General features: G+C 44.8%; 1 protein-coding gene across 1 annotated transcript; it reads right to left on the reverse strand.

Moving 5' to 3' along the window:
- Positions 1-1,137: 1,137 nt before the first annotated feature.
- On the reverse strand, positions 1,138-18,582 carry LOC115405747 (xenotropic and polytropic retrovirus receptor 1 homolog). The gene is made up of 16 exons (XM_030115439.1): positions 18,137-18,582; positions 10,274-10,325; positions 7,386-7,487; positions 7,076-7,299; positions 6,848-6,997; positions 6,631-6,714; positions 6,450-6,531; positions 5,273-5,362; positions 5,045-5,142; positions 4,365-4,544; positions 4,118-4,280; positions 3,843-4,037; positions 3,603-3,769; positions 3,385-3,524; positions 3,069-3,290; positions 1,138-2,207 (listed from the first exon to the last, which is right to left on the reverse strand). Exons 1-16 carry the CDS (start codon positions 18,203-18,205, stop codon positions 2,153-2,155), a joined length of 2,073 nt encoding a protein of 690 aa, XP_029971299.1. The 5' UTR covers positions 18,206-18,582; the 3' UTR covers positions 1,138-2,152.
- Positions 18,583-26,335: the final 7,753 nt, after the last annotated feature.

A 26,335-nucleotide genomic window follows, 5' to 3' on the forward strand; every position in this document is an offset into this window, starting at 1 on the left:
CAGCGGACCACCTGAAATTCATGTGTCCATGTGCATTTAAAAGAAAAAAAAAATGTACTAAGAGTCAAAGTAAATTCAACAAATGACTGGATTTAATCCAAGAAGCTGTGGAGGAAAGAAAAGAGAAACTCTCCAGGAATGTAACGGCTTCTCTCCCAGACGCTGCCGCAAAACAACTACATAAAACAACAGAGCACATCTTAAGACTTGATCTATTGGTGGAATGTGAGGAGAAAGCAGCGCGCTCTGCTCCCGGTAACGTGAAGAAAACCTGCTTCTGCTCCAGTGTGTTCGTAACTACCCGTCTGCGTTTCAGATACCAGCCGACCGAAAGACGAAGATCAGAAAATCGAAAAGTGTCGAGAATCTGCAGGTGATGAACGCCTGAAACCCAAAGGAAAGAAAGAAAATATCTGGATATGAGAATATGTGAATATATTAAACTATATTATATGGTTGAATGTATGCATTTAATCCTGCTGGATTAAAAGCATACATTTAAAATCCAATTAAACTCATTGAATTTCCTGCTATTTGCAGTTAATCCAGCGGCTCTGGAAGTGTGGGATTGCTTCAGACCAACTGGTATTTGAAGGCTTTTATATACATTAATATATACAGTCTGTCACTGATGGCACAATAATGGCTTTTTACCTGAATGTTTCTAAATCAATCATTTAAAAAAAGTGTTTTTCAATGAATCTTTTTATGTCCATGTCCTCCCGAAGCTCTCCCACACTTTGAGAACTGCTGATTTAAACCCTTTTATCTGCAAATCCCAACAGTTTGCTTTTTTTAACACAATATCTGCATTTTTAATCCCTTCCCCCCATTATTTCTGCTATTGTCCAAAGATAAATAGCACTAAACATGTAAATATATTAAAAATGACTCTGCATATCCTTCAAAAAAAAAAAAAAAAAAAAGCCTCACTGCTTTAAAGAAAAGAAACCTGAGAGACGCCAGTGTGATGAGAGGAATCTTTGAAGACGATGGTGACGGACAGACGGCCTCCTTCGCGTCAGCTTCACACACTTCTACCCAGAGTACGTTACAGTAACACAGGCGTCAGGATGGCTTGACGGGCGCCGTCCGCCGCCCTCGCGCACAAGTCCACATACATTCAGCACAACTGGCTTTCATCCCCAAACCGGGATTTTCTGTCTTTCTTTTCTCGGTTTTTTTCTTCTTCTTTTTTTTTTTTTTCCATCCTCTCACACAGGGAAGGTCGGAGAAGAAGCTGAACATGTTTTTTTCTGAAAGTTCCTGCTCGGATCCGGGATTCAGTCCGTCTGGCCTCCATCCTCTCTGAATGTTTTCACGCCACGTTTTTTAAACTTTGGTCAGCCTTACATTTACAACCACAGTCACAAATAATAGTGTGTGTGTGTGTGTGTGTTTATAGAGGTCAAGTCCTGCACGTCTTGTTGTGATTGCTCCCACGTGCACGCCTCTGTGGCGTGTGTGTGTGTGTGTGTGTGTGTTTCTAAAGCGTGTAAGGTGCAGTAGGCAGCTCTGTGATGATTCGACGGGGCAAGCTGAGGAGCATGGGGGGGGGATTAAAACACTAACGGGAATATCCAACGTTCATCCCCATTGTCTGTTTGTTTTTGGGGGGGGGGGACGAAACACAAACACAGAAGTCACTTCTCACCACGCCCCCTCCTGGAGTGCAGAGCAGCTCGGATCTGGAGGAGCGCACGCCGTTTGTTCAAGGCCTCGGTCCGTGACGGGGGCGTGAGGACGGCGGGCCCGTGCTCCTCGTCGTTGTTCGTGTGAGGCTTCCGGGTGTGGGGGGGGTGGGGTGGGGTGGGGGTTAGTCGGGGCTTCTCCTCCCACAGCTGGGGCGAGGTGGAGCTCATCACATGAGCCCAGCATTGAGTCTAGCTGCGGGGAGGATGGCGGTATTGCTGGGCGGCTTCTCAGGAGGACGACGTCCTCTTGACACAACCCGGGAGAAACGGGGAGGGGGGGGGGGGGGGGGGGGGGGGGGGGCTCATGCATCGGAGACAAGGTTAACAAGAGCATGAGCTTCTCAAACTGGTTCTTGGAAGGAGTTTCTACGCCGGCTCGCTGGGTGATGCCTCAGTTAGGAGGTGGAGTTCCCTCCTTTGAATAGATTCTGGACCCAGGCGAGGGGCGTGGCCTGATGTCAGGAGTCGTCGTCGGTGTCCTCGATTAAAACCTTGGTGTCGCGGGTCTTGGACCTGGAGGGCGGGAAGGAGAAAGTGCTTACAGTGCAGGTCTGAGCGTCTGGCTGTTGCAGGTGAAAACAAAGAAGAGACATGTCAGCATCTCGGTCACACGCTGCCGCTGAGCAGACATGTGAGCTCTGAGACCCGAACGCTGCGAGGAATTCCTCCTCTCAGCTCTTCGCCTTCAAGATAAACCCTCTGCCAGTCAGAGGAACCAGAACGTTTATTCAACTCCCAAAGAGCCTCAGTCGCTGCGCCGTTCTGCTCAGCTCCAGCAGAGCTGTCACACTGTCACACACTGTCACACACACACAGACACACACAGACACACACACCGAGCAGCCTAATGCTGGGAGTCCTTCATATCAGCAGAGTTCTGACCTTATAAAGCATAAAAAAAGGCTCGAATGGTCCGCTCTCTTTTAACCAACTTTCAGTGAATTCAGACCACTGATTTCCTGCCGAGTCGGCGACTGAAAAGCTAACAACTCATCCTGGAAACAGGTTTTCAGAGAGCTTCCTTCTCAACACGTGAGGCAGAACTCCAGTGACCTGGAGGAGCGCCAGCTTTACGTCCGGGGACGACGCACGGTGGGACTGCAGCCAGAGATCAGAGGGAGACGCGACCCGACACCTCGAGGTGTGAATCGATTTTCAGAGAGCGGTTGTGTCTGCTGGAGTCTGGCTGCACTGCCACACTTTGACACAGATCGCAGCGGCGTCTGCTGCCTCTCCAGAGGGACAGCGGAGGCTGTTTGACATTTCATGCTGCATCCCTGGTTTTCAGCTCACTGCTGCCCCCTGCTGTTCACTTCTTGTGTTCTGCAAACCAAATGAACAGCAGCTGGTTGCGTTGAGCTCCTCGGCACTCACTGCGATGCGAGCCGCGGCCGGCGCAGACTCATGCTGTAGCTCCTCTTCCAGCTCTTCTTGCCCTGCCTGTTCCGGACGCCGTCCTCCTGGTCCATCATCTGCTCCAGCAGCGTCTGGTCGTCGGCGTTCAGGGGGGCCACGCTGATGTCTCGGACGGCCCTGAACTCGCCACAGTTGTTCAGGTGCTCGTTCTCCAGCCGGAAGAAATTCCACACGAAACGCCTGGGAGGGACAAACACAGCGGCTCCTGAGAATCCAAGGACAAAAATACAGCAAAAGGTTCCAGAAAACCCTGGATCCAGACGGCAGCGTGTACCTGAAGACCTCCAGCGGCGCCAGCACCGTCGCCAGGATGTCAGACATGCCGTGGAAATCAGTCAGAGTGGTGAGCGAGATGGTTAAAACCCAGGAAAACCGCAGCAGCACGTCTTCCACGATGGCACTGTAGTAATACGCCTGAGAGGAGAGAGAGGAAGGCAGCGGTCAGCCTGCGGCGCCGCTAACGCGCCGCTCCGTGCGTTCAGGGGATCGGACCTTGTGGGGGTAGACGATCTCCTCCCTCAGGAAGGTGTTCTCCCCGGCGTTGCGGTCGAACAGGCCCCAGTCCATCTTCAGGTCCCAGACCAGCGTGTAGCAGGAGCTGACGATCAGGCAGGCGATGTAGAGATAGAGGAAGATCTGCGCGTCGGCCGGGGTTTTCTCTGAGGAGGGCGGAGAGCGCACGGTTAGCCGCGACTCGCTCGACAGCGGACCGCCGTCCGGACTCCAGCTGACCTTTGTGCGTGCTGTAGAGGGCAGAGAAGGTGACCACGAAGAAGGAGGTGGAGTATTTCCCGGCGTTGACCAGGTGGGGGAAGGCCCGCTTGGTGTCCCGGTAACGCCGCAGGCACTGGACGAACCGGAACCAGGCAGGAAGACACTTGATGACGGCCCGGACGCCGTAGGAATACGAGTTGCACACGTCGTTACCTGAGCAGGGCGAGAATCAGGAGCCAGTTCTGGCAGAGAGCAGCAGCACCAAACAAACGGGGAGTTTCTCAAAGTCTCACTTTGGCTGAGGAGTCCATCGTGCTTCTGCCAGTCCAGCTCGAAGCTGTAGAAGCAGATCATGTACTCCAGATCCATCAGCACCACTCCCAGGGAGTTCAGCTGGTCGGCCAGCCAGAAGTCTGCGAACCCGACGCGGTGGAACGGCGCCGTCACCACCCGGAACTGCGGACACAGAGGAGGGCGACGCTCACAAAACCAGCAAACCGGAGCGAGCGGACCGCTCCCGCCCTCGTCCGGAGACCTTACCAGGAGCTTCAGCAGCCAGAAGCGAGACTTGTAGTAGAAGGTCTTGAAGGGGTTGATGAGGAAGAGGAGGAAGACGCCGTACAGAGCCAGCGGGTTGGCCTGCATGGGCACCAGGACGCTGTCGCTGAAGAGGCAGGACAGCAGGCTGACGCACCACAGCACCCCCAGCAGGCCGGCGATCTGCACACAGCGGGCCGGGCGTGGCGGTGAGCGGCACGGAGGACAGACTCCAGACATCACCAGACCAGATGCAGCTCAACGGGGAAACAAGCTCTGGACTGTTCAAATGGTGTTGTGCAGGTTAAATGTGAGATTCTCACACGCAAAGAAATGAAAGTATCTCGGGGAGAGCGCTTCTTACCCTCCAAACACTTCAGTCCGAGACTCACTCTGACTTTAAACCAGCTTCTACATACTTCTGCTAAGCAGTGAAGCCTTGAGTGATGATGGAGTGTTCAGGAACGGAGGATGAGTGTTTCTGTTTTCTGAGAAGCAGCTGTACTTATTGATTTCTGGCTTCTAAAGCTCTCCACGTGTTGACTTTATCAGCTGTTCTCATGATTCTGAGAACGTGATCAAGGCTGGTTTACAGTGAAATGGTTATTTCTATTTCCTGATCACGCTGTGTGTGTGTGTGTGTGTGTGTGTGTGTGTGTGTGTGTGTGCGTGTGTGCTCTGACCTCAAACAGATGCTGGTGGGACAGGTTGTTTCTGGGATTGAGTTCGAAGATGAGGACATGGTTGACTCCTGCCTGCCTCCAGCCGTAGGTGTTGATGCCTGAAACACAGACGAGGCAGGACAGAGGAGAATTTTATAGAAACACTTTTAAAGTCCAGGACGGCGGAGTCAGAGTGCCAGCTTCACTTAAGCTTGTAGACAGTGTGTGTGTGTGTCAGTGTTTGCGTACCTAGTAAGAAAAGGAACTCGATCAAGAGGAACCCTCCCCTGTAGATCCTGACCATCGGCCAAATGTCAGACCGACGGATCACCACGGCTCCTGATGAGACACACAGATGAAGATCACACAAACATGAGGCCAACGAAACACAGAAAAAAAAACGGATCTTCAAATCAACATTTCTGATCATTATTGGGAAAGTATTTTGAGGAAAATTTACTCCTCATCAATATGTGCAAGACGCCGTCTCATCCAATTTAAAATAATACATAGAGTACAGAGCAAATCTAGACTGGTGAAGACCTGCCCCTCAGTAGACCCCACCTGTGATCGCTGTAAGTTAGCGGAGGCTACTTTAATCCACGTGTTTTGGTTCTGTCCCCAAATACGGCAGTTTTGGGAGAAGGTATGTGAGGCCTTTTCAGCTGTATTGAAACGGAATTGATGTGGCTCTTGACCTAATTTTACTTCTTTTTGGGGTTAAAGTGGAGGGCTTGGTTTTGCCCCCTGGTGGTCAAAAAATGGTTGTTTTCTCAACCCTCTGTGGCAAGAAGGCTAATTCTTCTGAAATGGAAAGATGCTGCCCCACCCAGTTTCACACTGGATCAAAGATGTTTTGTTTCACCTTAAGCTTGAGAAAACCAGATACGTTCTTAAGGACTCAGAAAAAACATTTTAGAAGATTTGGAGGTCCTTTTTACTGTTTTTCGAACAAGCATCGACACAGGTGCAAGAGTGACTGATTGACTGATATTAAGCTGGCTAAACTTTTTTTATTGTTTTTTTACTGACTGTGTGTGCACTTTTATTATCATTTTCATTTTAATATCCTTGTTTGTCAAATGTTCTTTTCACCGAGCGACGGTAAGCGCGGGTGTTTTTAGTGGGTGGGTTCTTAGTTTTGTTTTTCTTTATATTTTCTTCAGTTATTTTTTCATGTCAAAATTCTAATAAAAATATTAAACAAAAAAAAAAAAAAGACAGAGAAAAAACATTTTTATGATACGAGACAGAAAATAAAAACGGACTTTATTTCACCATAAAACACAAAATCAAACAAAAACAACCTAATGATATAAATACAATCAGCTCAGGAAGACACATTTACAACTCAGTCACACAACGTGAAACTTCACTTTAAAGTTTTCAAACTTTTAGGGTGTGTGTGTGTGTGTGTGTGTGTTACCTGTAATGATCACTGTCACCATTAAGACGAGGAATACTCCACAGTAGAGGCCGACTCTAAAGGTGGTCCAGGCAGGAGCGGGCTGTGGGCGGAGACCAAACGTCAGGAGAACGAGAAACCACAGCTTGGAAATACTGCATGTGTATGTGCGTGTGCGTATGTGTGCGTGTGTGTGTCTGACCTGTGCGGCCCCCAGTGGAGGCACCCTCAGCCTCTTCATGGCCTTCTGTCTGTCTCCACCTTCCAACTCCGTCGTGACCAGCGCCTGAAAGAGACCACGACGTCCTCTCTTGAGTTCACCCCCTGGCAAATGCCCCGACTGTTGTATTACACCTGTAAAAACCCCGAAAAGAGAAAGTCCCTTGCTTCTGAACGTGTGTGTTTCTGGGCGGGATCACCTCGGTCTCAGAGATGAGCTGCGTGATCTTCTTGCAGGTGTAGAACGGCGCCACCTCCACGTGGACCACCCTCCAGTCGGCTCCTCGCGACGTCTCCAAGATCTTGTCATGCTTCTTCAGGATCTTCCGAAACCCTGTGAAGTTCAAGTTCTGTGGAGGAAAGTTAACGTAGTCTGAGTGTTTTCAAAAAAGCGCCGAGCAGCGCTGTGGTGTAAACGGACTCCGCACCTGGTAGTTCTGCAGCAGGATGAGGCTGAGGTAGAACTCAGAGAAGGCCAGCTGCAGGTCCTTGATGTTCCGGTGTTTGCAGCGCTCCTGCTGCGACAGCGCGAACACCGTCTTCCTCCGCCGGAGGCCCCGGCCGTGGGCCGAGCTCTCCCTCTGGGCGTCCAGCGACGACTGCAGCTCGTTCTGCAGCGTGGCGAAGCGCCGCTGGGCCTCGGCCAGCTTTTCTGGAAGGACAGAGTCATCAGCATAGAGGAGACTCTCCGAACAGAGAAAGCACACATCTATCTGCAGAAGAGGCTCCAGCTCTCACCAGAGTAGAAGGTGTTGATTTTGGCCAGCTCTTTTTCACATGTCTGGAAGAACTTCTCCTCAAACTTGGCGTAATACCTCTTGACAGTGTCTTCATCTGTGACTGAAACGAGGAGAGGACAAAACGCCATGGACTGTTAACGCAAAGTAGGACAAATGGTTGCTATTTCTCTGGTGTGGTGTGATGAAAACGATCTGCCCGGCGGGGAGAGAGCTGCCAGACGAAACACGCTTACCCTTTAAAAAGAGGGTAAAACAGCATTTAAACATGCTATTTATAGGAAAACTGTAGTTTATAGAAGAGTTTTTACCGTCGTTGCTCGTGGTTTTGGCTAGTTTAGCTTTCATTTCTGCCTTACTAGCTGTTTGATGCTTTTTAGCTTTTTTTCAACTTGTTCTTATGTAGTGATTTTAGCTCAGTTAAATCTTCATGCTGCCACATTAGAATAAATCCTTCATTCCTTGACATTTCTTTTTAAGTTATTCATTCATTCAGGGGTATTCCTCTGAGCGGTGCAGTTCAAACTCAACGTTGATCGGCTGCAGTGAAATTCGGCAGGCGGGTGACGCATATTTTACTCGACAAACTGTTGAACTTCGTAATTCAAGTGTCCTGGAGCAGCGAGAGAAGAGCGCTTGCTAAAGACTGTTCGCTGTGCAAGAAACTGAAATATTAAATAACACTGTGAAAGCTGTCCTCATATTAAACAGAACAAAACATTTCTGAATGAATCCGTCTGACTTTTTGACGAAGTTTGCTCAACATTTCGCAGTGGAACATCTTCAGCAGACGCGATCTGATTTTTTCACTTGGTTCACTGAAGCCACGCTGTCCGCCGCTCCTCTGATTCACATTTTCTCTTTGTTTTTTTCCACTGGAACCAGACGGCGGTGCTGTGATTTCCATTATTTCGTAACCTCTATCCATTTCAGATCTGGTCGCGGGGTGGCCGGCGCCGGCAGAAGGGGGACCAGGTGCTTTTGAGTCACCGGCTGATTCACCGCGTTTCGGGCCGGCTGCTTTTAGACGGGACGCCAAATTAACTCGATTGGAGAGTCCCGACCACTCCTTCCTCTCTTCCCTCCCTCGAGTCGCGCAAACACACAAACAAGCAGCGCAGTCAGACGGCCGTAAGCTTTTCATCCCTTTTTGGCCTTATTCGGCTCTTTTCCGCCTCTGTCTCGGCTCACGTCCTCATAATGATCATTATTACCATTATGACACGTCTGTCTCGCCGTAATAGGCTATACTTTTCATTGGACAATTGGTGTTTTTTTGACTGTATTTTCCAGCAACACCCTGTTCTCCACGAGCGCGTCTGAATTGCTGCAGCTCTCCGTGCCTTGCCCAAAGGTACTTAAACAGCAGTTCGGGATGAAAGAGCCGTTTGAAGGCCGCTTCGCGCTGCGTCACTTTAACCACCGGTGAGGACGCTCCTGGCAGCTAATTCCTCTGACGACGCAACGGTATTTTCGGCCGATTAGTGTCGAAATTAACAAGAAGCTAGCAAAGCTAGCAGGGAGCGCGAATCTTTCACAGCACCAAATGTTGGGTTGGTGTAGTCAATTTGCTGCTGCTAGCGGCGCTAGCCGGTCATGCTCAGGCTGGTTTGACGTGGTTTAAGGTCTCATCTGCACAATTCTGAATCACATATGGTTTATCATAAGGATTGCTCCTCCAGGAGTGTCAAATATCAGACCCGTGGGCCAAAAACCAGCCCACTAGAGGCTCTAATCCGGTCCGCCCAGCTACCAGGAGAATAATAAAACTGCTGCACTTCTGAGTCATGTGAAATGAAACGACACAAACTGCAGGGATCTATTTGTCAGTCAGAAGATGTGAATGGATGGAAGAAGGTGTGAATCACGCCGCCTCACTCAGCGCTCCATGTGACTAATGGTCTCTGTACAGAACAGAATGTTTAAAAAAACCCCAGACTGTCGGTGCGACATCTCTCAGGTAACGACGGCTTCACACAACGTGACAAGACAGAGAAGTCTGACTGACGACCTGCGAATCGCCACTGAAATGTTTGTATGAATCAAAACTCAAGTCTTTCAATCAGGCTGTTCAGGATAAACTGAAACTGTTTAATGAAAGCTCAAAACCCACAGAAACACCCGGAATCATTTTGTCAGATTTCAGGTTAAAAACTTGCCCGAATAATTTGCACTACTTCAAAGAAAAAAAAAAGTTAAGTTGACCTTAAATCTATGATTTTGCTCTTTTCCAAATGAAGCACTGCTGCTAACCAGGCTGATTTCATGGAGTTATAATTTAGACTTGATCATACATGATGACAACGTTTTAAACATTATACTTTTGCTGGGATTTTGAAAAGTGAGCGTCTTCATCCAGGATTCAAGGCTTCAACTGGCTGCGACTTTGGCAAATTGCATGAAAAAAAAAATGGTTTAATTTGACATTATTGCACTTTGTCATTAAACTAAAACAGGGAAAGTGTCTCAGTGGACCTGAGAAAGTTTCTTTTAGCTCCCATCATACCGACATACCATTCCTATGATCCCACTGGTGTAATGAAGAGAAATGCAACTTGAACACTGGTCGGTCTCCATTTATAAATTCACGTCTGTTAAATATCACCTCGACTTTCTCTCAGCGACTCAATCGGACTGAATTCCTGAGTCGAAGTAGACATTTAGGTCACATTTAGACTCCAGGGAGGACGAAGAGCTTTTCCTCCAACAGTGTTCTGGGCTTTTCTTTTCCCCGAGAGACTCATTTCTATCATTTCTGTTAGAATACACTCATATGAACCGTGGCAGACATGAACACACATTCCCACTGCTTTAGGCAGCACCACGAAGGTTAAACGAACAGATTCTCCTGATAATATCAACTGTCAAAATGGTGTGTGTGTGTGTTACCTTCAATAGACGGGGCCTGGTCCTGAGCAGCATACAGCATCTCTTTGAACGCCTGCAGAAACAGAAAAGCACGTTCAACACTGTTCAATTAAGAGAGTTAAAAACATAACGCTTCTTTAGACAGACTCCTTTTTTTTTGTAATATGACTGAAAGGACGTTTCACCTCTTTCGAATCTAAAATAGATCAAATTGTTTTACCTTTTTCTTAGTGGTTCACAGCAGTTTTAAGGTTTTGATTTAAACTGTTGATCCATTGTTTGCCACTTGGTCACCTCAAACTGCACGGCACATCTCAAATGTATATTAAACGTAATTCCTTTACAGTTTGCAGACCACTGAACCAGAGTGTGACTGATTTTTTACATTTCTTTAATTCCCACTCTTCATTGAACGCTGCTGTTGCGGACCTGCTGATTAAACGCAGCATCCCGTACAAGCAGCTTGTCAGCCTTGCAGCGTGCGACTGAATCAGGAGTGCATGAAGCAGTTTGTGTCTGCAGCGAGAAGCTGCGGCACAGGCCCCCTCTTTCTTCCAGTCAAGTGCCACACTGTGGAACAGCCCGTCTGCTTCAGTGGGGCACAATGAGAGCACAATACCGTCACTGTGTGTGTGTGTGTGTGTGTGTGTGTGTGTGTGTGTCTGCCAGAGTGGGACAAAAATGCTTCTGCAGCAAGCGGCACAGCGAGTCAAGGTCATTCAAGCTTCAAGCTGGCTCTGCAGCTACTACGGCAATGTAAACAAGACGGACGGGAGGCAACAAACCCCGGCTCAAATAACCCCGGAGCAAGGCACCGACTCGGGAAACGGGTATTGATTGCTGTACAGAACATACTGTAGGTTGATGGAGTGGAGAAGCCAGGCCAGACTTGGCTACCTGGGAGCTAACGCGCCAAAAAAAAGCTGCATAAACTGACGTTTTATACTGACGTACAGGAAAGAGCCACTCTCCGAGCGATGCAGCAGAAACAGCCACCCAGATGGCTTCAGTTTCACTCACACTGATCCATCCTCAGGATCACACACTGTCGCCTTCTCTTCTTCAGACGTCTGAAGCTTTGCCATCAAATAAAACGTCTTTCCCATTTCAAAACACAATCCGTCTGTGGCCATAAAGCGTCGGTTCACCTTCCAAATAAAGATAACACACACTTCATACGTGTCATTTAGACACAAACTGAATTATAAGTAAGCATTTAAACATTTGCAGAGAATAAACAGTAAAATTACTGTCCTAACAATTTTACTGTCTTTGTTTTTAACAGTTTTAGATTCTTTTTTTAAGAGCCTTTTTATTATTCTTAGCAATATTTGATTTTTTTCATCACCTGCAGTGAAGTGACTCATATTTCATCATCAGGTGTTGAAACTTGCGTGTAATTTTTACCAGAATTGAAATTAAAAACCAGGTTTTGTTTTAAGAGTAAACGTTGGCCCTGTGAATAGTAGTGATGGTCTGCTCAGGCCTATGCTGACATTCTCGTGCGCAGTCTGACACCGACACACTAATTATTAAAACCAACATGTCAAATGTTTTGTGGTGGCACTCTGTAGGATCCAGGAAGAGATTTGCTGTATTTAAATAGCAATGAATCATTTTGTGGTTTATATTTTCAGTCACAGGGAAGTGGCGGCGTTTAGGGAACATTCCGTCTTCTCTTCTGTAAATAAACGTTTTTTGTTTTTTTTTTGTTAACGCTGCTCTTTTAAATTTGATTAATAGACATCTGACAAACTGAGCTGATCTCTTTGCTTCGCAGATTTTTATCAAGTTTTATCTTTTCTTTTCTATCGACAACTGAAAAACAGCAGAGCTGGAAGTTGATCCTCACAGAAAACCATTATCGTCCATCTATCTGAGGGAAAAAGCCACTTACACCCTGGACAGGTCACGACGACTGATAGCGAAGGTGCGCACGCACACACACACATACGGAGGTAGCAATTAAGCAAACACACGTGTGTTCATTCTGACAGGAAGCCAGGAGACAACCGTCTGAACTGAGCACGGTTTAAAATCCGACATTCTGAAGCTACGTTCTGAAATGAGTCACTAATGCAAAACTGCAAACAAGATAAATGAGCGTTTTCAGCGCAGCGACCTGTTTAACCACGGCTTTAAGCTTCAGAAAACTTTGTATCCAAGATCAGTTGAGCTTCTAAAAGCCGTGGCTCTTCAGTAATAACTTCTCAAGTTTTCGCAAATGGATACATAAATAAAGATTTTCATTTCCTCGGCTCACCAGAAAGGTTTGTCAACTAAAACCTGTCCGGACACGTCGCTGCCCTCTGCCTTTCACTTCAGCTGGGAGATTCTTCATTCAGTGGATTCATTCTGCTTTACTTCTGAAAGTCTGAAAGGTTGAAGGAAGCAATAAGTTCCAGAACTACTCAAACCAACAGAGAGTGATAAATTTTAAAACGATGAAATGGGAAGAAAAAACATGAAACAGCTCCATAAAGAGATGTTTATGGATTCTGTTGACAGTTTTAGAATAATGCAACATCTGGATAAAGCAGCTTTTTAGCTCAAGACAGTCTCTTATAAATTATCTTTTAACATTATACTGTCTCCTCGCCGTTGTACTTCCAGCTAAAAGGCTTCGCAGTGGAGATGTGGCAGACTGACATTTTTAAAACTAAATCGTTCTTTATGCGGAGAAACGCCCTACAAGGTCAATCCCATCAGCTGTGCTTCTGCTAACGAGGAATAGATTCTCTGGACGACGGAAAAGGAAACAGTCCCATAAACAACCCTCACATGTTCTTTTATCGTGACAGAAACTTATGGAGACGAGGGGCTTTATCTCACACACACACACACACTCACACACACACAGTTTTGGTGAGATCGATATCAAACTACTCTTGCTTTCTTGCAGTTCTCCTGAGGTTATGAGGCCCTCGGGGGTGTGTGTGTGTGAGAGAGTGTGTGTGGTCAGTAGGCTGTCTCAGCATGTGCTACGGCACAACACTCCAAACCAAAACACAGAGCTCAACAGGAAGCAGGAGCTCTGCTCGTCCTCAGATCGCTGTCCTGCTGCACGCCTCCTTTCTCACACTCAACCCTCTTTCTTCTGCACATTCTCTTCTATTGATTCTTTCCACTGATCATGTACAAGTATCCTGACAAACAAATTATTGATCGCTGAAGGAGACGTATCAGTGTGGCCGCCATCTTGGAAGAGGACCCATTTCTCCTCCAGGGCATTCGCTTCTATTGGGGAAGGAAGTTTTTATGCAACAAGTCATCAGAAGTTTATTGTAAAGACATTTTCTCACAGTTTGGTTGGTTGAAAATATAAGAAGACAAGTCTTTTGTTTTATGATGTACATTAAACACGCGGTCTTTCAAAGTAAAACACGTCAAAAACATAGCAACAGCACTGGTTATGTTAGATATTTGAGACACAGCACATCCCTTCAATGCTTTTCTTGAATGTGCGACCATTGTTAGCGCCAAACGGCCGTTTTTTCTGAAACTTCTGATGCTGCTGTCAAGCTGAAAACAAGCAACAGAGTACAGCTCACACAGGAGCAACAAAACTGGCCACATTTAGATGGTTGCCTTGGTGGAAACACCATGAACGCATGGCGCATTAACGGATGTGGCTCCGGTTATTAGATCATCAGACTGTAAATATCACTCATCAGGATAAATATCCTCGTGAGAGGGAAAGATTAGAGAGATGCTGGTTGAATTCTTCACCTTGGCACCACAACCCATCGCTGTGGTCGAAAATGAGGGTTTTCGCTGTATTTTAATGAAGTTTCTGTGAAAAAAGCTTCTTGTAAACGGTTTAAAAACAAGGTGAATGTTGGGACTGGATTATTAAAGTGTCAGGACGGGAAGATACTCAATAACACTCATCAGTAACAGTTAAATAGGATGATTTTTACTGTAAAAGTATTTCATGAAGCGATCACTGTTTCAGTGGCTCTCTGCTCTCTTTCTGCTTGCGGTTCCAGTTTCAGGGATGTTGATCGGCCCCTATTCTGCCGTCAGTTTCTCTGTTCCTCCGTCCACCTGAAACCAGCTACCATCAGCAAACTCACTTCCCATGAAGTCCACTTCATTTTCCATAGCTGCTTCGCACAAACCATCCCAGCAGCAAAAAAAAGATACGTGTTTCAAACAAGAGGGAAAGAAAGAAAGACAAACCATTTATATATAGAAATGTGACAAAAAGTGTCTGTTTCTAAATGCACAGAGAAGATTACGTGGCGTGTTTCCACCAAATACAAGACTTTAATCACCAGGTTTGCGTGTTAAATGTAAGTTTCTGTCCCACGCCTGTTTATCTTGATGAATCACATCATAGCAGCATCTAAAAAGCAGCCTGAGTTACAGTTTACAGCTATCTTTAACGAATTTAAAGAAACCTGGCTGATACATAGTGAGAGATTTGCACTCTGCTGCGCAGCCCTGTCACTAACGTAAATGGACTTTCCACTCTCCAGCTGCTTCCTCGTATGGAATTGATTTTCTTGATATTTTTTTTTATTGAATTCTGTGATTAGTACTAAGATGTTCCATAGTGTCGAGTCACACACATGATCGATAATACAGCTTTTCCATCACTACAGGTCTTGTCTGTTAGACACTTAGAATCTGTGTGGTGGAAAATAGTTTTCCATCAAAGGCCAAAATGGAGTCAAGACATGCATGTGAGGTGCAGTGGTGACTCTGAACTGCCCCTCGGTGTGTGTTTGTCCTGTGATGGACTGGCGGCCTGGTTGTCCAGTCCTGATTTAAGAATACGAGTCATAATAACAGTGATAAGAGTTGAATTGTTTCAGCTCATATCAATGATCGCTCACTTCACTCACACTCATTGAACCGCGGTGCTACGAAGCATCTCACCTAAACACAGCTGCCAGAAGAAAACACTTCACACGTGTGTGTGTGTGTAGCGGTCAGCACGGCTCTGACGGCTCCCGGGTCCCGGGTCACACAGCTTCACAGGAATCAAACTAACTGGGCCTGGAGCCACATTTACAGCTGGCTGGAACAACAAGCTACATCTGGTTTGTGTCCGAACGCTGCAGGAGCAGGAAGAGACACACTCCCTCACCAACCTCTGTGGAAACCAGCAGCACAGACCTGCACCGCAGTCAGGATGCTGACCGAGGGCTGTGCAACCAGGGAGAAATAATTATCATTACATATCGACCAGAATCAGTATTTATGACAAGTAGAAACTGTTGAATCACAGTCAACAGGTCCCACATCTGCAGCATTATCCACTCTAATAATGTGTGTCTGCCCGTGTCAGCGTGCGCTCTGCTGTATCCTCGGACAGCGTCTGACACACATTCGTCTGCGCGTGGCTCGTTTCGATCGCCCTTGTTTGTAGGACATGCGATACGAGGCTGGAGTCACCGTCGATGCAGTGATCCGCCGCTATCTCAGGTCAGGGAATCTCTCCGCTGCCGTCTGACGTCTGTGTCTGGGATCATTCACACTTCATATCAAAACCTTCAAATCAAGACCAGGTCATAAACCTGAAGACTCCTCCGTCGTCTTTTACACTGACAAATATCACAAAACCGCAATTTACTCACAAAAACTGTACGATGATTAAATTATAGAAAATGAGGGTAAAGCCCTTCCAGCGGTGTGAGAGCACTGTTATTTAGGTGAGTAAATCCCACAGCGCAAACACATTAACATCATGGGTTAAGTGTTTGTTTATCGTAAATCGTGTCGTTATCTCAATTCTGGACCACATTATCACATGTTGACCTGATACGACGCAGCCCCGTCATCCAGTTACCTGCTGCTCAGCTGCTTTATTGCTGTTGTTATCTGGTGGAGCTGCTCCCGCCGAGCACGCTTATTACAAACTGTGCTGAAATCCAGCGACAAGAAGGACAACCGAGACATGGACGTGTGTTCGCTCACACACACACTGTGTTGGTGTGACCGAAAGCATGTCAGTGTGTTTTGACTTTCCTCTTGTCATTGCAGGTCCACTGGGTGTGTGCACACCCACACACACACACACACACACACTACACTTCTTCAGGTTGTTAACACGTCAGAGACAAACCTCCGAACTATGTGCGTGACGGCATGTGTGTGTTTGTACTCATTTTCTTGTACTTCACAGCATTTTCAACTTCAAACGTACAGTCAGACTTAACGGCACCATTGACAATGTTCAAGAATATGTTCCTCCATGTTTGGCGTCCTTCATCACACAGTTCCAACAGTATTCTGTTGTCATACCTTGACATCTAGAAGTTCCAGATGGAACGTACTGCTGGATTTCAAAAGGGTTTTTTTTTGTTTATTTACATGTAGGAACTGTGAAATAGCTCCATTCTTAATGAGCAGACGTAACAGTTTGAAGCTAAAAGATTCCGAACAGGTTCTGTTCAGGGCGCTGCAGTGGTTAAAGCTCTTGCCTCACAGAGCAAAGGCTGCTGGGTTTAATACAGGCCCGTCTTAATGCGTGTGATCGGGTTTGTCCCAGTTTCCTCCCACAGCCCAAAAACATGTATTTGGGTTTAAAAGGTGACTCTAAATTGCCTGTAGATGAATGTGATTGTCTGTCTCAGTGATTGCACTGAGACTGGCAGGTGACATCTGCCTTCAGCTATATAACAATACCAATATAACAGCAGCAAGCTTTGATTATTATTACTGTTTAATAACAATATCGACCCCTTACAGGACATTTATACCCAAATAAAATACTTAAAAGTTAAAACTGTTAATCACACAATGTGATTTCAGGGTATTTTAAGTAGAAATAAATTCTGTAATGTGTTATTAACCGATGTTAAATTTAATCAAACTGAACTAAAACCCCAATATTCCATCTCTCCATACAGAATTCTATAAATTGGACAAATCTCGTGTTTTTTTTAAAGACTGCTGAGTACCTTTGTGTCACTAAAATGTGTTATTTGACTTATTATTAGCAGTATGGTAAGCTTTATAATTATATCATCTGGAAGAAATGTGAAGAAAGGATGAGGTTTTCACGCATGGTCATCTGAGTCCACTGCATTATGAGGAATTGGTTGAACCAGTCGGCCTTTTTTAAGACACAGATTCATCTGCACAAAGCTACATTTCATCATAACAAGTGTTTATCATCAGTGCATCTTTTTTTTTCTTCCAATTTTGCACAACTATATCAAAATAGATGGATTTTAAGAGAAACGTCTTATTGTAAGTGTGCCCAAACCTTTCCCAGTAAAGGGGAAATACAGAAAAATACACACCAGAGGAGAATTCTCTGTACTGGAACTGGCAACTGAAATGTGCAGTACTGGTTTAATGTGTGGGCCAGTGAAGCTGATCAGGCCGGACACCTCTGCCCTCTGTTCTGTGTACTGGAACATGAACTTTCTCACACTGTCTGGTTTCTTGGGAAGCCCTGATGGATCAAAGGTTGCAGATGGAGCTGAGAGTCTATCAGCAGCCTCCCTCATGTCCCTGATCAGCAGCAGGAGCTTCCTCAGCTGTTTTTGGGGACAGACATGGAAGGTTAACGGGGGCAAAGATAAACCAGCCCGAATGTGTTGCTGATTCGGCCAGTTTTCTGCCTGCTGGGAACATTTGTGTTGTTGTGCAGCACATCTGCTGCAGAGCTTGAAACCTGCAGAGCAACAACACAAACCTAGCTCGGCCAGTTTACAAGCTAACAGCGAGGAGCCGCTGCCGCCTCGCTCCGCGGACCGAGCACTTCCCTTTCTTCCTGTTTGGTCATGAGCACAGACAAAACACGAGGAAGTCCGACATGTCTGACATGGAACACCTGAAATAAAAGTCAACACCGACCACGGTGGCGGCGCGGCGGCGCGGCGCGGTGCGGTTAGCCCGGTGTGTTAGCTCGGAGTTAGCGCTCACCTCATACTGGATGTACTGCTTTCTCCACTCCGGAGTGATGTGAGCGGAGAGATGCTCCGTGAATTTCATCTCGGCCCTTCACTGGCGCCCCCGTCCTCCGCTCCCACTGTGGCCCGGAGCCCCCCAAGACGTCCAGGGGAGAACCTCGGGGATGATTCGTTTATCCGATCGCTCGCATCTGATGTGTGCGATCGGTCAAAGGCACGGAGGGAGGGAGGGAGAGAGAGAGAGAGAGATGCCCTTTTTGTCTTCACCTAGCTAGCTAGCTACCCAGCAACGCTCCTCTCGTCTGAAACACATCTGCCGAGGTTGTCGTCTTCAGCGCGGAGAAACACTTTTATTCTGGTTTGGCGTGAAGCGCCGATGTCGCAGATGTAGCGCTAAGTTTATGCTAAGCAGGCTGACAGAGAGAGAGAGAGAGAGAGAGAGCTGCAGTTAGCTGCGTCTCCGCTCCGTGTGGTTCATCCTCCTCCACCTCTCTCCACCTCCTGCTGCCTTCACGTGCTGTGGGAAATAACACCACGAGCCGGCACTCACAGCAGCGGGGCGCACCGGAGAATGACGGGAACGATCTCCCTACCGGGGCAGGAGGGCGGAGGTTTTTACCCCAGTGGGAGGCAATAAACTACAAGCACGAAACAGAGGGGTGATGAGCACCTCATGAAGCAAATTTCTATTTTTCAAATTAATTTACTTTAAGTGAGATATTTTCATTCTCCATTAAACGCACCTTTCCCTTATTTGTTTTTAACCTCTTCAAATTATAAACTCTCAGCTGTTTCACATGTGATAAACACAACATTCTTTTATCACAATTCTGAAATTCAAGTTAGGATTACGAAAAAAGGGGTCAAAACAGCTAGATTTCAAGTCTTCTGAGAAAACCTTTTCAACTCTGAAAAAAGGCCAAACTTCTTGAGATGTCAGTCATAGTTTTTCTAGGCAAGAAAGTCAGAATAGAAGCGAAAAAAATCCAAACCTTTAGAAATTAATGTAAACTCACAAATAAATAAAATGGAATCTAAGATTTATATCGGACTTTTCAGAAAACAATGGAATTCTTAGGAAAATAAAAAAGTAAGGAAAGTGTTAATCCTGGGGGTGAGGGGTTCTGAGATACCAGTCTTAAATGTGGGGAAAAAACACTCAGAATTTGAAGAAAACATGTCAAAGTAATAATAATAATAAAAAAAAAAAACATTTGTCATAATTCTTGTGGGAAAAAAGTCAGAATTTCCGAGAAAAAAAAATCAACCTTTTGAGAGAAAGGTTTGACTACTGAAATAAGTAAAAATTGAAGAGGGAAAAAAACTGAACTCTAATATTTAATTCACACTTCTGAGAAAACATTCTCAAATCTAAAAAGAAGGCTGATTGTTGATGGGAAAACAAACCTAATTTGTGGAATTTTAGTTATAATTCTGATGGACAAAGTCACAACAAAGCAGGGCAGAATTCTGAGATAAAAACTAAAATTGGTAGAGAAAAACTGAATTTTGAAAAGAAAATTCTGACCGCAACTGTTATTGGATTTATTGCGTCTCTTTGCAATTTCATATTTGCATTTGATCATAAACCTCCTGGTATCAGGATCTGCAATCTTAATGACCAAACATGTTTACAATTTAATCTGAGAACACACAACTATCTCAGTTGTTTCACCTTTCAGCTGTTGACTATTGAGCTCCTTAAAACCCTTTTAGCCATTTAGCTAAACTCTTTTAATGTTTTATTCCTCTGTATTTGGCGGTTTTGAACTATAGTGTTCGCTTCTCACTTTCAGCATTTTTTATGATGCCTCTCTCCACATATCAATCATACATGTAATATGTTCATGTTGAATTAAATAACACGTGTTCTGTTTGTTTGTTTGTTTTTACAAATAATAATCTATTTGAATTCAATCATGGTTTTCTTACCCCCACAGGGTATATTTACATCTTAATCACCTGACTTGAGAGGCAGACAGGTGACACGGAGGGACATCACCTGTGTAAATTCAGAAAAACAACAGGTTGTATTGGAATGCAGTTTGCCAAAAAAACGTTTCATTCATAATAAATGAAATAACAGATTGGGTGTTGAATTTCTAACCATTTCATGAAAACGTTTGTATATTTATGATTTATTATCAGTGATATATCAAGGAACTTAAAGGAGAGTCACATAATGACAGCAGTGCTACATTCTAATATTTTGTATCCTAAACTGTCAATGAAGCAGGACGGATTATCAGGAAACAGGAGTCTTTTCCATGAAATATTGTGAAGTCGTTCTTCTGGAAATCCCAAACTAGAGAAGAAATCATTGCAATGTGAACCAGGGTTCCTGTTTTGTAGCTTCGTGAGGCTGCTGTGCCACAGCGTCGCTGTCTCCTGGTTGTCCATGAAGTGATTTCCAGCATGCTGAATGTTTCTGCTGTCGTCACACTGCCTGACGCAGCTCCTCAAGCTGAAATGTTCATTCATCAGCTTATTGTTCAAGTTTTGATGTGTTCGTCCTTCCAGCTCTGTAGCATGCAGCTTTGGAGCCACGTGGCTCCTCGGGCCCTCTCTGTACTGGCCCTATAGTTTTGAAATGAGTATTTTAATCAGTTATTATGAGTTATTAAAGGAATAAGTGTTGTGAATAAATGAGCTAAATACTCCAAAAAGTACATCTCTGCTAATCCACATCAAAGGTAAGTTTGCCTTGAATTCAGTGCATGTCTTCCTGACCTGGAAGGCTGTTTTTGGCCCATGAGCCGTATGTTTGACACCAATAGTTTTATGTCCAGAGATCCAGGAACAAACTGTACTGTTGCATTGGCTGGTGGTTCACTTTCAGCCGCTGTGTGAGTCTGCTGTGCCACCTAGTGTCTATCCAGTAGTCTCTCTCCTCCTTTATTAAATATGAACCAACTCTGTTCAAGCCTTTATTCCTATTTCAGGAGGTTTGTTTGACTCATTATTAAACATCCTATTTTATATATGTATTTTATAGTTTAAGGAAATAATGACATCTTAATTTTTAATAGGATAAGTTATTGATTTTGTAATACATGCAGTGATTTGTGTGTGGATGAATGTTCTTCAGTGAACAGGTGTGTGTATTTTAATGGCATAAAAGAAGCTTTTATGCTGCCCTTCATACAGGATCCCCATCTCACCCCTTTCTGAAAGTAGCAGAGGCGCGGCAGGGCTAAATGCGGAGTGATGGTTACTGCTTTACGGGGGATTAGCAGGCTGTTACGGGCAGATCAGACTGGATCACCTTTTGTGCGAGGACTTTAAGACGTAAACAACCCGGTGACTGCAGTGCGAAGCCTGCACTAGTTTCTCATTCCGACAAACATTTCTAAACTGTAGTCACTGGAGATAAAGTCACACACTGTAAAATGTGCTCACTGGGTGTGTTAGCCCTTTATATCTAAGATAATGGTGGGAATTTCAAACCAAAGGACTTCATGAAGGCTATTGTGATAATCAAGCTATTTTAAAGTCACAAAAGTTGCATTTTATAGTATTCATTTCTCATGCAATATATAAAACTGTTCAAAACTCATGAGTTAGTGAACATTTTGAAAACTGCAATTAAATGTGTCCATATTTCTGCAGTATAAAATTTGGTTGACAAGTCTTAAGCATAATTCAATAAGTGTCTTGTGTTCATCTGGATCTTTGTTTGCTAAATATAGCTTAACCATGCTAATATTAATTATCTTGTATTTTTTCATATTTCTTTCAGATTTCGAATATAGTTAGGTGGCCTAATGCAGTAGTGGATAAAAGTGCCCTGATTTTGTCATTTAAACAAATTGTCAGGAAAAGTTATTTTTCATGTTTTCTGAGAATGTCAGGAACTTGTCACAGTTAATGTGAGAGAAAGACGATCGTGTTGTCCTGGTGTTGGGATCATCTTCATATTTTAAGATGAATAAAGGATTTTTGTGATGAGGACATTTAAAAGAAAGATTTTTTTCAATGAGATAGTCAGATATCTACACACTTGCATTGATATTTTTAATTTGATTGAAAGAGAAGTGGCTGAAAGAGTCACCTAATGGAATGCACCTTTTTAAAAAAGCAGCTTTGCAACTTTTTCAGGTTATCATCCACTCTGTTTTTTTGCTGAAGTGATTCAAAGCGAGTCCAAATAAGTCAGAGTGGAGTCCAGCCTGCCCTCAGTTTTCAGCCGTCATCAGATTGCTTCACCTTCAGGTAGTCCTGAACTAGTTACCATGAATCATTCTGACAAAACACACTCACAGCTCTCCAAAAAAAGAAATGATGTGTGGTATTTTAAAATCAAAATGTATGTAAACTTAAATCATTATCTGTTGATATTGAAGACAAGTGAACATGCAAATTGTTATGTAGCAGTACTTCTGTATTCCATCACAGAGCAGAGAGAGAGTGGTGTTGTTGCATCATTGTGGAATTGTTGCGGTGTTGGGTGTGGGCCAGGCCTTTGTGTGACGGGGGCTTGCACGTTCCTCACTATAGTGTGAGTTTCCTCCAGTCTAAAAGCATATATTTGAGGATAACTGCTGACTTATACTGCCTGAAAATGTAAATCTGAGTTTATGTGTCATAAAGGAACATTTCCATTGATTTAAAAGAAAAAAAAGGAAATAATTGGATGTCAGTCATGTTCATCATTGGATTGAGAGTAGGTGTAATGGAGATGAGTCCGTCTGTCTTTGTCCTGTGATGCTCTAATGATCCGTCCAGGGTGCATCAGGGTGTATCCTGCCCTCACCCCTCATCAGCGGGGATCAGCTCCAGCTCAGTGGGTTAAAGTGGTTACGGAGACAGAAGGATGGACACTAGCACAGTCTGCAAAGCAAGTTATGTCATTGAGCAGTGTAATAATGCTCTTACGGAATAGTTTGTGGAAAAATAACACACATTACAACAATGTGAGCACAGAGCAGGCTTTTTAATAAGATTCAAGAAAAACATTGAATGTGCAGAAGTTGCATCCAGACAATCATCAGCTCCCCACAAACATTTCGCCAGTGTGATTGTGTCCAGTCCATTAAGCAGCAGCAAGGCTTCTCTCTTGGCATTCACCGCGTGCCTTAATTGACTGATTTGAAATCAAGGTCCACTGTGAACACTGAGAGAAAAAGCCAGATACTCCCAGACACCATGTTGATAAGCTGGAGACAGAAAGTGCAAATTCTTTTGACTACTTTACACTTTAAATTGGATATTCAAGTGAAAATAGGAAAATCTGATCATTAAAGGTCAAACATTTCCATACTCATGATCTTCCCTTTACTTCATGATCAGACAGAGAATCAGTATAAACACATTAATGCCTGCTGATGAGGCTCAGCCAGCAGTGAAAAGCAGGCACGTTAATGCATCAATTCCCTTTTTCTCTTCTTCTTCATGACATGTCAAGGACACATCATGCAGGCAGCCATTACAGAGAGGATCCCAGGCCGGAGGGGTGGGGGTGCAGGGGTGGGGGGGATACTAGCCCAAATTGAATCCAACATCCATGAAAATGTAAACAAAAGCAAAAGGGAACAGATGAATTACATCATAGTGATAAAATCTGGCAGAGGAGCCACGTCTCATCTTCTTAATGGTTTCCTGTGAAAACGGCTGACACAATGCTTTCTGGAAACAGAGCCAATCAAACTGACCTTCAGGGATCCAGCACAAGCCCGGTGCATTATAATCCATATATAACGATGCAAATTGAGTATTGACCAGCACAGATGCACAAAAATGCCTGAGATCTGGATGTTATATAAGAGATTTTTCATCAGGCTGCACCCCCTCCTCCCCTCCCTCTCCACACGACATTAAATGGAGCAGATTATTACTGTATGTAGGCCGGACCATGCAACATTAGCCCATAGCTCCACAAAGGCCTCGATAAGCATCGCATTCTGCAAAATGGCACCAAATCAAAACATGCATCCATGGAGAAAATGATCAAGAAATAGAATAAATCTTTACATTGCACAAGGAAAACGCATTTTGATGCAGTGGTTTTACGCACAAACACAGCAACACGAAAGAAGCTAAAAAAAATGAGCAGAATGATTCGCCTGAACATGAAAAGCATCGATATCTGCAGTGGGATACATCTCCTCCAGCATCCAGCGCGAAGCCTCTCCACGCTCCCTGTCCTCCTTTCTTCTCCTCTTCTCCCCAAATCCTCTAACGAAGGACACAAATAAAAAGGAGGGATTTCGTTTTCCAAAAAAATGAAAGCCTTAATATATTTAAAAAAAGAAAAAAAAATCAAAGTCCCTGTTCTCTCTTCCTTAACTGACACAAAAGCAGGTCTGGATGAATTGGTTTTAGTATTTGGAGCCGGGTTTGTTGAATAGAATCGGAGTGTTTGGATCCATCCTCCTGGATGGTGCGGACGGGCGGGCGGGCGCGCGGCGGATTACGCGCAGGAGAAAGCGCACCGCGGCTGAGGCGGGGTGACGTCACCATGCAGACAGATGCTCTGCTCTCGCGCCCACCCACCCGAACCCCCCCCCCCCCCCCTCCCTCCCCCCACCAGCGCCGCCCCCGCCTCCACCCCGCTCCGCTCCGCACAGCTGATGCTGTCGTCCGTGTCCGCGCGCCTCCATCCGCATCCGGCGCTTCGGCTCCAGCCACTGCAGCAGGACGCGCGAGGCCCCGACACTGCGCCAATCAGCAGCACGGAGAATGTTACGGTGATCAATAACATGATGTAATATATTAGTTAAAAAAAAAAAAACACTGTATCTTTAATGAAGGAGAGGCCACTGTGCCGCACACTGCACCCAGCAAACCAGCAAACTGCACAGAAACTCAATAATGTCTAATATTTCCAACAAAGGCTGGTATATTTCAATCAATGCAGATTTACAGAGAAATAGTTTAAAAACTGTGGTACGACATTGTTCTTACCATTGAACATTTTCCTCCTGTAAATCAGAGTTTTATCACAGAATTCCGGCTTTACTTTTAATTAAAAACTCAGAATTCTGTTTTGTGTGAAGAATTGTGATTTGCACCCGGAGCTGGGTTTTTCTTTTTCAGATTAAAGTTTAACTTGGTATTTCCTAAAAATAATTGTGAAAACTAAAATTAAGCAAGTTAAAATTTTGATTTTCTTAGATTTCTGATGCTAATCCTCGAGTTCTGACTTCCATGTGATCTAAAATAAAATCAAAGTCAGTTAAAGTAATGGCTATCCAACTTGAGTTAATTTATTATTACTTTATTTAAACTCTTCTTCTCAGACTTCTTTGATGTAGATTTAACAGTTGGATTGTTTCCTGAAGTAAAAGACAGCATGCTGTAGTTATTGAACCACTCTATGTGAAGATAAAATAAATCTAAGATATTAAAAAAGTTGGTTTAAGATTTAGTAAACCCTTCAGGGAGTCACTAGAAGCTGCATGTGCAGGTTTCACACTTCTTTTAAAGTAAGACACATTGCTTTATTGCGTTTCTGGGCCCACTTTGCCAAAATACTGTTGGAGATAATACAATTCCACACAAAGTATACGGACTTTAATTCAATACATCCAGAGATCAATGGAAAACCTGTGAGTCTGCCAGGCTCAGAAGCAGCTGAAATAATGTGAATGAACACTAGAGGGCGTCGTCAACAGCTCCTCTTCAGCCAACATCACATTTCAAAAAGGAAAAATTAAGCATGAGAACAAAAACAAACTGAAATGAATAACGTTTTCGTCTTGATGTGAGTCATGATCCCGCTGCAGGATCCTCGGCTTTGACTCTGGCCACTGCCTGCATTCCCTCGCCTAATCTGACCTCTAATTGGCTGAGCAGGGCAGAGCAGAGGAGCTGAGCACAGGAAGAGGACTTCACCCCATACAGGAATCTTCAGTGTCACCATTACACAACGTGAAGGAAGCATGAAAGCTCAGCCAGCATCAGCACCATCAGCGGCTCAGGTCAGAGGAAAGTTCACTCACAGTGTGCTCCGGACTGACCAGGTGACCCTTTGACCCCTTTCCATAGAATTTCTCCCACAAGCTCATTCGAGTCATTTGCAAAATAAAAATGACAGTTTATTTCTTCTTTTGGGGATTTTTATTCAAGAAACAAGAACTCACATCAAGAAAATCCATCAAACTTTTGTTGGAAGATGGGGGAAGCTGATGGACATTAGGTAACACCTGATCCAGATTTAGTCGACCTTGTGAGACTTGGCTGAGCCTGGCGATCGGGGAGCTCAGACATTTGC

The sequence above is a fragment of the Salarias fasciatus genome, chromosome 18 (assembly GCF_902148845.1).
Source record: "Salarias fasciatus chromosome 18, fSalaFa1.1, whole genome shotgun sequence".
NCBI lineage: Eukaryota > Metazoa > Chordata > Actinopteri > Blenniiformes > Blenniidae > Salarias > Salarias fasciatus.